The sequence below is a fragment of the Humulus lupulus genome, chromosome 7 (genome assembly GCF_963169125.1).
Source record: "Humulus lupulus chromosome 7, drHumLupu1.1, whole genome shotgun sequence".
NCBI lineage: Eukaryota > Viridiplantae > Streptophyta > Magnoliopsida > Rosales > Cannabaceae > Humulus > Humulus lupulus.
The window spans coordinates 66195746-66208546 of NC_084799.1; the positions used below are offsets into that span (position 1 = coordinate 66195746).

At 36.7% G+C, this 12801-nt stretch overlaps 1 protein-coding gene across 1 annotated transcript; it reads right to left on the reverse strand.

The window, feature by feature from the left end:
* Positions 1 to 510: 510 nt before the first annotated feature.
* Positions 511 to 4350, reverse strand: LOC133788233 (trans-cinnamate 4-monooxygenase). The gene is made up of 3 exons (XM_062225628.1): positions 3211 to 4350; positions 2987 to 3120; positions 511 to 1335 (listed from the first exon to the last, which is right to left on the reverse strand). The coding sequence occupies exons 1-3, from the start codon at positions 3993 to 3995 to the stop codon at positions 737 to 739; spliced, it is 1518 nt and encodes a 505-aa protein (XP_062081612.1). The 5' UTR covers positions 3996 to 4350; the 3' UTR covers positions 511 to 736.
* Between the last annotated feature and the right edge of the window lie 8451 nt (positions 4351 to 12801).

A 12801-nucleotide genomic window follows, 5' to 3' on the forward strand; every position in this document is an offset into this window, starting at 1 on the left:
ATTATTTATATTTTACACATATAATTAGTGATCTCAATTATAGTTAATTAATCAATAGTTTTACCGAAAACTGTAGTACTTAACGGTAACACTTAAAAAAATAGTCTTCTATTTAATTAATTAAAAATTTGACAATTAAACATAAAATGTGTTTGTTAACTCTATTTTTATTTATTATTTTTTTAAATTTTAATTAAAATTTATTAAATTTTAAAAATATAATTTTTTAGTTTCAAATTTTTTTTAAATAGTTTTAGACTTTTTTTTTTTTTTCTTCTTCAAATCAACATCTTATATTGTTAAACAAAAAATTAAAAATAAAAGTTATTAAACACTTTTATTACTTTTTGTTTTTAAAAAAAAAAGCAAAAATAGTTATCAAACATATTTTTATTTTTTTAAAATAAAAAAAACAAAAATAAAATTATATTTTCATTTTTGTGTTTAAAAATTCAAAAACAAAACTTTCACCTAACACAAACACAACCTATATTAGTACAATAATAAGAATTAACCCGGAAAAATGTTCGATAATCACTTATTAAAGAAACTATTGTTTGAGTTTCAACAAATTTACATTGTTACAGCCCAAAATATGTCACATTCATATTAAGCAACTTTCAGCTTGGAAAACTTAATGTTCAATTTGACAAAATGCTTCACTTTAACACACAAGAAGAAAAGAAAATTGATGATCAGAAAAGTAAGAGTAAAGGGACACTTGAATAAATAAAATCTAAAATGATCTTGGCTTCAAAACAATGGTGGAGTGCTTCAATATGTGCAAGCTAAACTGTCCACCTTTCTCCGCCGTATCGATCTTGGTCTGTCCCGCTGGTGGCAAGAGCTCGAAGTTCTGCACCAAACGTCCAATAGTGATGCCAAGAATTGGCAAAGCAAGAATGATACCAGGGCAGCTCCTTCTTCCAACTCCGAAGGGGAGGAACCTAAAGTCATTGCCATTGGCCTCCACCTTAGACTCTTCCTCGAAGAACCTCTCGGGCCTGAACTCTTCTGGCTTCTTCCAGTGGGCGGGGTCGTTGGCCAGCCACCATGCGTTAACCAGTATCTTGCTCTCGGCTGGAATGTCGTAGCCGCCGAGCTTGGCCTGGTTGAGGTTCATGTGGGGCACAAGGAGTGGGATCGCCATGCGTAGACGCAGTGTCTCCTTGATCACGGCATTAAGGTAAGGTAGCTTGTGCATGTCTGGCTCGGTGATCTGAACGCCGGGTCCCAGCACAGTGTCGAGCTCAATCCTTAGCTTCTTCTGGATCTCGGGGTGGTTCACAAGCTCCGCAATACCCCATTCAATTGACCACAATGTTGTTTCGATAGCTGTTTGATCAAATGTCACAACCAAAAAGTTATCAGTATGGCATGTAGTGATCAATCATTTTTGATAAAGCTATAATGTTAGACCATATATAAGATTAAATGGCCTTGTTGACATGACTTCTTGGAAGAAAAAAAAATTCAAAATTGTAGCGAGCCGAAAGCATATTGGCCGCCATATATTTTATTAAAAAACACAAAAAGCTAATTTTAGTGAGAAAAGTATTAAACTAGTTCTGCCTAAAGTTGGTGGGGTCCTTTCTTTTTACTCAATCCGTATGTTCTATCAATGATTTTGTAACTATGGTAAGACATTTGTGCCCGAATTTATAAGTTTGATTTTATAGATTGAATTAGTTCTCAAGCTTTTATTAACACTATTTTATTATTATTTTACAATTATTTCTATTAATTGCATCAGAAAAATTTCTATTCACCAAACCTACTCATCTAAATTGCCCCCTATGATTTGTATGACCCAAATAAAGAAAAGTATTAGGTATCATAACCCAATCAAACAAAAGTATACACGTTAACTCTTTTTTATAGACCAAATTTCTTTGTAAACTTAAATATTGAGACGAATATTTAATGTTTATCAAAAAAGAAAATGTGATGAGGTAGTGTTGCGTAGAAGGTAAGAATTTGAGTTTTTAAAGGATATAAATGAAAAATAAATAATAAAAGCATGGGATCCAACAAGGAGCGGCACTACAATACAATCCACATGGATTTCAGTAGATAAGATGTTAAAAGTGATAACTACGAGGGCACCAAAGAGTCGTCAAATGTTGGCTCATTGAGTATATATTAATAAAACCAACTTAGTATTTCTCTTATAAACAAATGGTGTTATAAAATATTATATTTTAAAAACATACAAGCTGATATTTATTGGTTATAATAAAAAAGTTTGCATAATTATGATAATTTAAGTCTATAACATGAGCACCACCTACATTGTTCCTTTAAAAAAAATATTAGGTTCTTTTCAAAAAATATAAATATTAGGTAGAGAACATGACAAACACTAGTTGTGCTGAGTGTTTTGTACTACACAGAAAGGCAACGAATATGTTTCTATCATTTTTGTTTACTAAGAAAATCTTCGATCTTTAATATTGATTACTTATTATCTGGTAGGGTTAGGTAAGAGCATACTCTTTTTCTTCTTGATTTAATATTTAAATTTTCGTCATTAAAAAAACATTTCGTTTACTTGAAGAAAAGTAATATTATATGCATTTAAAAAAAAAAAAGTAATATTATATGCAATATGACGCTATAAAAGGCCAGTTAAAATGAATAAGTTTTCATTCATGCCCCCATAATGACATTAATTTTTTCTTTTTTAAATCTATTGGGATTCGGGATGTCATATCAAGTAGGCAGAAACGGTTGTCCAATCAATTAAATCTTTAATTGCAATTTAAGTTGAGATTTCTGATATTGTTTCTGTTTATGCTATAAAAGACACGCGTCATATACTATCTACATCTTTAAACCTGATTGGTGGGTAATCTACCAATTCTATTTGTAGAATATTCATATTTCTATTCCTAATAATCTATTTGAACAGAAGACCATGGTTTAAAAATAATATTAAACACTATTCGTTAAAAAAAAAATTTGAATTATAGTGTAAGTTACTTACCAGCAACATTAATGTTCTCAACAATGTAAAGAACGTTGTCCTCGTTGATTTCACCCTTTTGTTGAGCTTCAAGAATATGGTCAATGGCGCATTTCAATCCTTCGTTGTCCGAACTCTTGGTGCTAGATAATTTCCTATTGACCGTACACAATCAAATTGTTAATTAATAATTAAAACGTAATGAATAATAATCAGCAAATTAAGCAATAATATACAAAACTTACTTCCTCTCGTCAACGAAATAGTCCTTGAAAAGCTGAATCCTTTTTTGTTTCACTTCCTTACAGATCTTCAAGTAACCTCTCAAAAATGGTCTCAAGATGGGAATAAAGTCACCGTAGTTGTACTCGAAGCTCTGGGCCAGTCTACTCCTCTCACCGTTCAAAGCCTTGAGTTTAACGAAAAGCGGGTCATCCTCGCTGTCGAATCTCCTGTCGAACATGATCCGGTACATGTTGTTGTACATCATAAGCTGTAACCGCCTCCTCAAAACGATGCCGTTTGTGGCCGACTCGGGGTTCTTCTTCACGTCATCAACCACGCTACCGGCCTCGGATTCCCAGCCGAACCGGTACTGCTGAACAACCTTGTTGGTGAAGAAAGGAACGGTCATGATTCTCCTCATCTTTCTCCAGTGCTCACCGTACACTGTGAACACCATATCCTGACCCTTACCGGTGAAGATGTCGAACACCACGTTTCGGGTCCTGGATCCGAACTCCACTCCCTGGGTATGGAGAACCTCTTTAGCTAGCTCCGGGGAAGAAACCACCACGAGGTTCCTCTGTCCCATTCGAAGCAAGAAAATGTCGCCGAATTTCTTGGCCATGTCGGTCAGGTTCCGGTGGTTCAAGTCATCACCGACTTGGAGCCAGTTTCCAAATACGGGTACGGGTATAGGTCCGGGTGGGAGCTTGAACTTCTTGCCCCGGATCTTTGCGATGGCTATGGCGAGAACCACAGCTACAAAGAGAGCTATGAGGGTCTTCTCCAAGAGGAGGAGATCCATGGCGCAGGATGAGGAAGGTGGGCACTCAATAAGAGGATGACGAGAGAGAGTGAGAGAGTTAGGTTTGAGTTTTGTTTTGGTTTCGATTTTCGGTGGGTATACGGGTTTTTATAGTAGAGCTTTGGTTGAGGAAGGAACAGGAAGGTGTGGTTTGACGGCTCAGCGTTAGGTGAATCGTGTGGTCGTGTGTTTGACGCGGGAGTTGGTGATGAGTGACGGTCGTCACGCTAGACTTAACGGCGTTAAAGTTTCTGACAGCGAATGGATGGTGTTTGGTTAGGGATAATTTTCAACATTTTTGCCGGGGGCATGGAGGAGAGGTAGTAGGTGAAGATAAAGCAAGTTGGTAAATGAAAAAGAGTGTTGCTCTTGAGTTGTGTTAAAATATATAATCTGACACACTAAGATTGGAGAGATAACTTATAATATTTATTAAATTTAAATATTTATAATTTAATTGGATACAATAATGTCTCTTAGTTATTGTTGATGAAAATGTCAAATAAGTAAGGCATTAAAATCTCCTACGTTGGTATCACGGGTTCTATTTCCGCTCCCAAATAGTATTTCGACACGTCATCGTTTGTGATTGTCATTGTAAGACAGGCATTGAATGTGATACTTTGATGTTATGGTGATGACGACACTCGATTTTATTGCAATCAAAATTTTTAATTCTATATAGTACATGCATTCATTTAATATTAACTTATAACATGCAACATCAAAATGGGAAAAGTATAATTAGTGCTGCCCCTTAACTAATTTTTTATCTAAGTCATATGTTTCAAAAATTATTGAGGTCAAATATTCATAAAAAAAAGTGCAAAAAAGTTAATAATTAAGGATAGTATTAGTTATATCACTATTATTTAGAATTAGCAAGTGTTTGTAGTAGCATTGGATTTAGGGGTGCAAACGGGTTGGGTTTTTGGGTTTCGGGACTGTCGGGTTCGGGTTTTGCGGGTTTCGAGTGGAGGAAAGTGGTACTAAATCCAGTCCGAAATTTTTGGATTTTGGGATGATTTCGGGTTTGGTCGGGTTGGGTTTGGTAGGGTTTCAAGTAAGAATAGTCCAAAAATGGGCTTTGACTAAAAATGGGCCTTGGTAAATTTGTTTTAAAAATACCATATTTTTTACATTTTTTTTTGTTTTTCACACGTTTTTTTTAATTTTAATGTTAGTTTGGTAATGTTGATTTTTTTTTTTTTTACAAATTGGATCTTAGTAATTTTTTTTAAAAAAAGCACTAATTTTTTTTTTTTAGTTATGTTCGAGTTCAGGTCACCCGAAGTCGACAGGTTTTGCAAAACATTGAGTTTTCGGGTTGCAGGTTTGCGGATTTTTCAGATCAAATGTTCACCCTTAATTAGACTGATGGAGCTTTATATAGTAAATGAAACTAAATTAAATTAAATAAATATTGCTAGTATTGAGGCGCTAGTTTGTGTGAATGAAGTGGGTCAACTACTTTTCAAATAAATAAAAAAGGAAATGGGTCAACAAGGCTTAATGTTCTTTATTTTAAAACGATAACATGTGACTATACTTAACAACAAATAATGCTAAAAATACTAAAGTTACACTTAGAGATAGGGGCTAATTTTAATGGGGGCTAAAATTAAAAATTCTAAACGTTTATGTAATATTATAAATATTTTATCTATTATTAACTAAGTTAATTGAGGAAATCACACCATATATGATATTTTTTCTTAAACTTTAAAAAAATATGACATTTTATTTTCTTAAGTTTTTTATGGCATATTTTTTTTGTTTACATTTTTATGGGAGTTTTTTTTTCCCATATTTATAAAATTTTATTTGTATACCATATTTGATCTTTTATACATTTTTAGTAGTTTGTTTTGAGATTATTTTTATAATTTTAATATATTTGTATTATTTTTTATCATTCATATTTTATAAAATATATTTTTTACATAATTCTTTAAAGAAAAAAATCTGAGACATTCATCACCATACATTTTATTCTCATTTCTTCTTCATTTCTTTCATTTTTTATCTTCTTCAATCAATATTTTAAGTACAGTAACTGGTTACCACTATCAAATCAATTTTGATTTTTTTTTTGTGATAGTAATCATGTCCCACTGTCAATTTTTTTAGTAATGTATAGTAACTAGTTATAACAATAAAAATCACTTTTATTTTTAAGTGGTGTTGCAGTAACTAGTTACAGCTATAAAAATAATTTTGATTTTTTTTAGTAATGTACCATTATCAAAATATCAACTGAATTGTAACTGGTTACTTAGTGAGATTTGAAAAAAAGTTGATATGAAAAAAATAAACTAAATTGATCGCAATGTAACTGGTTGATAACTCTACAAAATAGAGTTATTTTACCACTTTTTATGTGCTAATTGTTGCTTAATTCTTGAGTTTTTAATTGATTTATTAAGTTTTTAAGTAATTTTGAATTTATTAGGCTTATTTTAATTTTATAGATTTTTGTGTGTTTTTATAGTTATTTTGTTGTAAAATGTTGTAGTTAATTATCTGAATTATTATTGTTAAGTTAGTGGTAGAAAATGTTGTATTATTGAACTCAAATATAAAATATAAATTAAATTATAATTAATATTTTCAAAGAATTAAATTGATTTATTTTATAGTTGAAAATATTGTATTATGATTTATTTTATATTTATTTTGTAGGGAATTTATGCTCTTGAAAAGCAAGGAAAATGATGAAAAGAAAGTGGCATTTTTGTGAAAAATAGTAAAGAAATTTTGGCATTTGAGCAAGAGCCCAAGCATCCCCTTCAAGCCCAGCTGCCTTGCCTCCTTCGGCCCAGTCCAGCAGGCCCAACACCAAGGTCCGGTTGCCTCCCAACTCCACCAGCACCCATCCATTTCAGCTTGGTTTCTCCAACTTCCCAGCACATAACACCTCCGCAGCAACATATCTCCACCAATGCCACCTCACGCATCACGCCTGAAGCCCCAATGCCTGGCTCTTCATCAACAAACCAACCTTCACGTGTAGCATCCTTCCAGGCCCGTGCCTCCTCTGCCCATATTTTGGGCCCGCCAGCTTCAGCACCACACAGCCCACATCAAGCTGAAGCCCATCAACACCCAGCCGTGGCCCAATTCAGCTCCATGCCCAAGACAGCCAAGCTGCCAATAGCCACCAAAAGGCCAAAAACCACATTTTCATTCCCAATATTTTTCACTCAAATATCAATTCACCCTTCTCTATTTTTCTTACCTAAATAAACATTCCTAATTTATTTTTTTACCCTAGCTTTTCACTAATCTTTTACCCAACCAAACATTTCATATTTCCAATACTCTTACACTTACTCTATTTATCCTACCACTTCCCAACACAATTAAATTAATCAATTTATTTATTTTAATTTGATTAATTTAATCTCCATATTTTGCCTATAAATAGAGCCTTGTAAGACCATTTGGGGAGCTCTTCTTCTTCATCTTTTTTTTTCAACATCTTCTACACATTTTTCTCTCTTCTTTTCACTAGTTTCTCTCTACCATTTTCATCTTTTGAAGAGCATGTCAAGTATGTTATTTTGTAATTTTTATCTAGTTATGAGCTTCTAATCTTTTTCAAAGGTTATTAAGATGATGATGAAGCAAAATGTAACTAGATAGTATTTTTTGTTGTATGTTGATTTCCCATTTGTACAACATTGTTTATGGATTTTTCTATCAAAGATATGCATTTTTCATCTATTATTGATTGTTAAAGCATATTACACTTAGTTCTTCATTATGCAAAAATATGATTTTCTTTGATTAAATGTTTTTCATTAAATTGTTCACATCTAATTCTTAGAGCATAAGTATCATATTTTGCCTAAACATAATCTTTTTGATTTTTTGTAGTTTCATTAGGTTGTAACACAACTAATGCTTAGAAATTATATCTTATATAAGTGAAGAAAAATCCTACATTTTTGAAAGAGTAACTTGTGCTTGAATAAAAAATATATTTTGAAAAAATATATAGTGTGATTTATTTCAACTATATCAAAACTTAGGAATCAATATACTGATAAATACTATTGAACTTGCATTTTGTGGATTCTAAAATCTTAATAATCTTATTTTATATATCTCATTTGAAAACCATTTTTCTATTTAATCTTAAATCTTTTTATTACTTGTCTTTTATTATTCTAAAACAAAATCTCATCAAATATTTGGAACTAGGTTAGAATATTACTGTTTTGTTTGAAATAGTTTCTTTTGATGTTAGTCAACTCCCATGGGTTCGACCTCGTACTTACATGAACATTATATTCTGAAACGATTCGTGCACTTGCGAGTTTAAATATTAAAACATACCCGTTTTGGGTCCAACACTGGTACTGCTAGGTCTGAAAAACAAAATAGATATGAAAAAAAAAAGAACTAGTTGCGATGGTAACCAGTTACTTAACCAGCCTTGGAAACAAATAGCATCACAGACAAAAAGGCTAAACTAGTCGTAATCGTTACTGATTACATATTCAGATCTAAAAAAATAAAAAATAAAACCAATCGCCATGGTACTTGGTTACTTAGTCAGGTGTGAAAACAAAATCATATATAAACAAACAAATATAAAATTAATCGTTATTGTAACTGGTTACAGCTAGATCTAAAAAAAATCAGATATGAATCAAATGAATCAGACGTCATTGTACCCGGTTACTTAAACAGATCTGGGTAAAAGAAAGCCAGAAATCAGAATAGATCGTGACTGTAACCAGTTACAGTGAGGTTTAGAAGTAAAAAAAATTAAATATGAAGTGCAAAATCAGATTTGAAATGACAAAACCAAATGTGAAAAAAAAAACAAAGAGAATAAAAATAAAACTAGATCTGAAGAAGAAGAAGAAGAAGAACTAGAGGGGCAGAGGTACGTCACAATCAGAGGCAGGGGCGGAGATTTATGGTCGATTGTTACACCAAGTGGGTTAAAGCGGAACCAATGAGCACCATCACCTCCAAAAGGCCCTAGACTTCGTCATCAACAACATTGTATGCCAATACGGCCTCCCTAACAAAATCGTGTCCGACAATGGGAAGCAATTTGATAGCGTCCACTTCAGTGACTTCGGTGAAAGACATGGCATCATCAAAAGCTTCTCCACAGTCGCAAGGCCTCAAGAAAACGGGCAAACAGAGGCCGTGAACAAGATTTTGAATGGGACATTAAAGAAAAAGCTACAAGCCTGCAAGAGCAAGTGGCCGGAAGAGTTTCCCCGCGTCCTATGGGCATACCGGACCACAGAAAGAATTTCAACCGGACATACTCCCTATTCAATGGTGTACGGATGTGAAGCAGTCATCCCAGTATAAACTGCGGTCCCGTCTCACAAATGGAACATATATGATCTCGTCCAGAACCACGCCTTACTCAAAGAATTATTAGATCTCATTGAAGAGATCCGGGAAGAATCACATGTGCAGCAAAAGATGTACCAAAAAAAGATCGCCAGGCACTTTAACTCTAAAGTTAAGAGCCGGAGGTTCGAAACCGATGATCTAGTCCTTAAAAGAGTCTTCCCTGCAACTCAAGATCCAGGAGTGGGGGTTCTGAGACCAAACTGGGAAGGACCCTATGAAATCCAAATAGAGATATGTCCGGGAACGTATCGCTTAAGGCGACTAGATGGAATGGAGGTCCCAAGGGCCTGGAACGCAAAACACCTCTGCTGGTACTATCAGTAGTTGGGAGGATCTAATTCTGGACCTTTTTACATTTTTTATTTCTAGCAATGTATTCCTCAGGGAGATTTCTTGTTTAATGAAAATGGTGTATACAAAACATCATAAGAAATGTTGTAAGGAAAGAAAAAGTTCACGCCCGTCTTCATTTTTTACACAAACAAGTGACCTAAGACTACACTCTTCGATCACTTGGTGGGTATGACCGTCTATACAATTCAAGGATTAAAAAAAAGAGGATGCAAAGCTCGGGGCTTAGTCCGGATTCAGATTCATATAGACTGGGGGTTCAAAACATAAAAGGATACAAGGCTGAAAGCCCAGTCCTACCCGGACCCACATCGTCCGGGGGTTCAAAACCTAACTCCCAACAAAAAGGATGCAAGGCTAAAAGCCCAATCCTGACCCAGACCGGTATGGTCCGGGGGTTCGAAACCCAACTCCAAAAAATTGGTCTGGACCTAATGTGGTCCCGGATAACCAAATCAATATTCATGTTTTCCTTAGAATGGCCTAGAACCATTGAAACGTGAATCTTAGGCTCAAATTGGTTAAAGTTAGTCCTATAAATGGCCCAGGTCGTTGGAACGTGAACCTCAAGATTGAAATAAGCTAATAAACTAATATTTGATGGTTAGAACCATTGGAACCTGAACACCAGAGTCAGGACAAATAAATCAGACGACAGTTATTAACTCCTTAACAGTCTAGGCCGTTGGAACCTGAACATCGAGTTTAGAACGAGTTAACTAATTAAGTCATATCTAAAAAAATTCTCTAACGATCCAAGCTGTTGGAGCCTGAACCATAGAGTTGGGGTAAATCAGTTAAATTATATTGATCAGTCCAAAACGGTCCAGGCCTTCAAGACCCGAATGTGGCTCTCAAGACAGGCTAAATACCTTCTACATTATTTCCTCTAATAGTATTGGTCGTTGGAACCAGGACCAAACATTCGGCCCAGATTCATGCAGAGTGATAAAACACTTAGTGAATTTTGAGGAAAACAAATGAATGTAAAATGGAAATCATTGTGCAGAAAATAAAATCAATATAACAAAACGAATAAATAAAAATAGTCTTGGATGCATCCACGTCCATAAATATGATTATTACAAAAACAGAAAAGAGAAGAGAAGCCATAATCAAAATACAAAGGCTCAGGCCTGGGCTTCATGTTGATCCGGGGCGTTTGGAGCGTTCTCATCCTGATGAACCCCAGTTGGCAGCACCGCATCAGCCTTCTCTTTGGCTTCGAACTCAGCCCTCTTCCCAGCTGGATCTGGATAGAGGAGGAGGTTCATGTCCTTGTCTTTGAGCCAAGCCATATAAATGGCCTCATCGAAAGCGATTGCCAACATTTCGTCGGTTTGTTCCTTCTCCAAACGAGCCTCTTCACTCCGCTTCATCTCCAACTGTACCATGGCTTCCAAAGCCTGGTTTCGGGACCCAAGGTTTGCCACATTTTCCCGCTCCTGGCGAATTTAGGCCTCAGTCGCCTCCAGAAGAGCTTTGGTTGAAGCCTCCGAACTGTGGACACGAGATAGCTCCACCTCTAGATCGTCCACCAACTTCTTATATTCGGTGTCTTTCCTGGATAGCGCTTCCTCGTGTTGAGCCCAAACCCTGGCAGCCTCTTCAGGTTCAGTCATAATCCGGGTAGCCTCCTTGGTCAGGGCCTCCCAGGTAGCTTCTCGCTGGTTAACAACCCCCTCCAGCTCCATCTGAGCCGTCTCCAGCTTCACCGCCATTTCTGCCACCAGATCCACATTCCTATGGGCCAACAAGGCATCCTGAAGCTAGTCAGAGTTATAAAATCCTTAAGAAATAAGGCTGATGGAAGAAAAAACAAAACAGATATGTGATATACCGCGGTGGCCTGATGACGAATGGCTTCAGAGACGAATAGGGCATCATGGCTGGCCAAGGTAGCGTACCGCTTCAACTAGAGGGTGGACATCGTAGTCCCCACCTGGGCCAGCAAATCCGCATCCAACGGAGCCATGTCTTGACCCAATTTAGGCCGAAACTTGACCTCGGCTACCAATCGGTCCATGATGGGTTGGGGAGCGTTGAAGGCCTCTGGACGATTGGCAAAATCCACCTTCCGCTGGATGAGTAAATCCCGGGACACTTCGTGTTGTTGGTCCCGACCTTCGTCCCAAGACCGGGACACCACCTTCATCCTCTTTTCCCGGAGAATCAAGTCCCCTTCCTCCGGAAGGGATCGATTTACGGGAAGCCCGGGCACATCCGGAAGCTACTACATGACGACCAGGCTCTCCCCAGAGGAATGCTCCTTGAACAAGGCAAGATCCTTGGTCCTGGCCCTCTTGGCCCGCTTTGAGGACTCTGCAACGTCCGAGTCCACTGCTCTCTTCTCCGCCTTTCCACCTTCAGAGGGCTTCTGTTCTAAGTTAATAACATGGAGAAGAGTAGAATGAGGCAGGCTTGGTCCAATAGGTGTCGTCGGAATGGAGCCCACAGCCGAAACTCGCTCAGGATCCTCTGGAAATGGCTCTGAGTCCCCGAGGACCAACTCTATGATCTTCTTTTGGGACGGCCCCTCGGCAGCCTTCTTCGCCGCAGCCTTGGCCGCAGCCACCCTGGCCGCAATCATCTTGGCCACTGGATCAGACATCTCTAAATCACCTAAAATGGGAATAAACACAACCGATCAGTCGTGCAAAGGAATAGGGACCACACAAAAATATAGAAAAAATAAGCAAGTCTAAGTCCTCCGGGACAGACCCTTATTTATAGGTTGGGCCTGACTTAAATCCCCTAGTGTGAAAGCATGAATTCAATCCCCTATGGCATTCGGGTCTAGAAAACTACCATACTAAAGGAACCAAGATGAATGCATGAGGGACAATAGATCCACGATAATGGGGCAAGGAAGCCCCACGTTGCTAACGGTCCAGGACAGATAATGATGGTATTGTTGCATATTCCTAGCTAAGCCCTCAAGATGAGGGGCATAAGTAAAAATCAGAGGCCTTATACCTTGCCCCGAAATACTAGCCCCAAGAGTTCCATTATTTGGCTGCCTCCCCTCAAGAAAGGCATCCAGTTCTTCGAGCGCGGCCCTCTCCGC

Bases quoted from the DNA above. Each gene is read 5' to 3' on its own strand.
- LOC133788233 (XM_062225628.1), bottom strand. From the start codon at position 3,995: ATGGATCTCCTCCTCTTGGAGAAGACCCTCATAGCTCTCTTTGTAGCT. The intron at 3,121-3,210 runs GTAAGTTTTGTA...TACGGTCAATAG, and splicing joins TATTTCGTTGACGAGAGGAA to GAAATTATCTAGCACCAAGA. The intron at 1,336-2,986 runs GTAAGTAACTTA...TTGATCAAACAG, and splicing joins TGAGAACATTAATGTTGCTG to CTATCGAAACAACATTGTGG.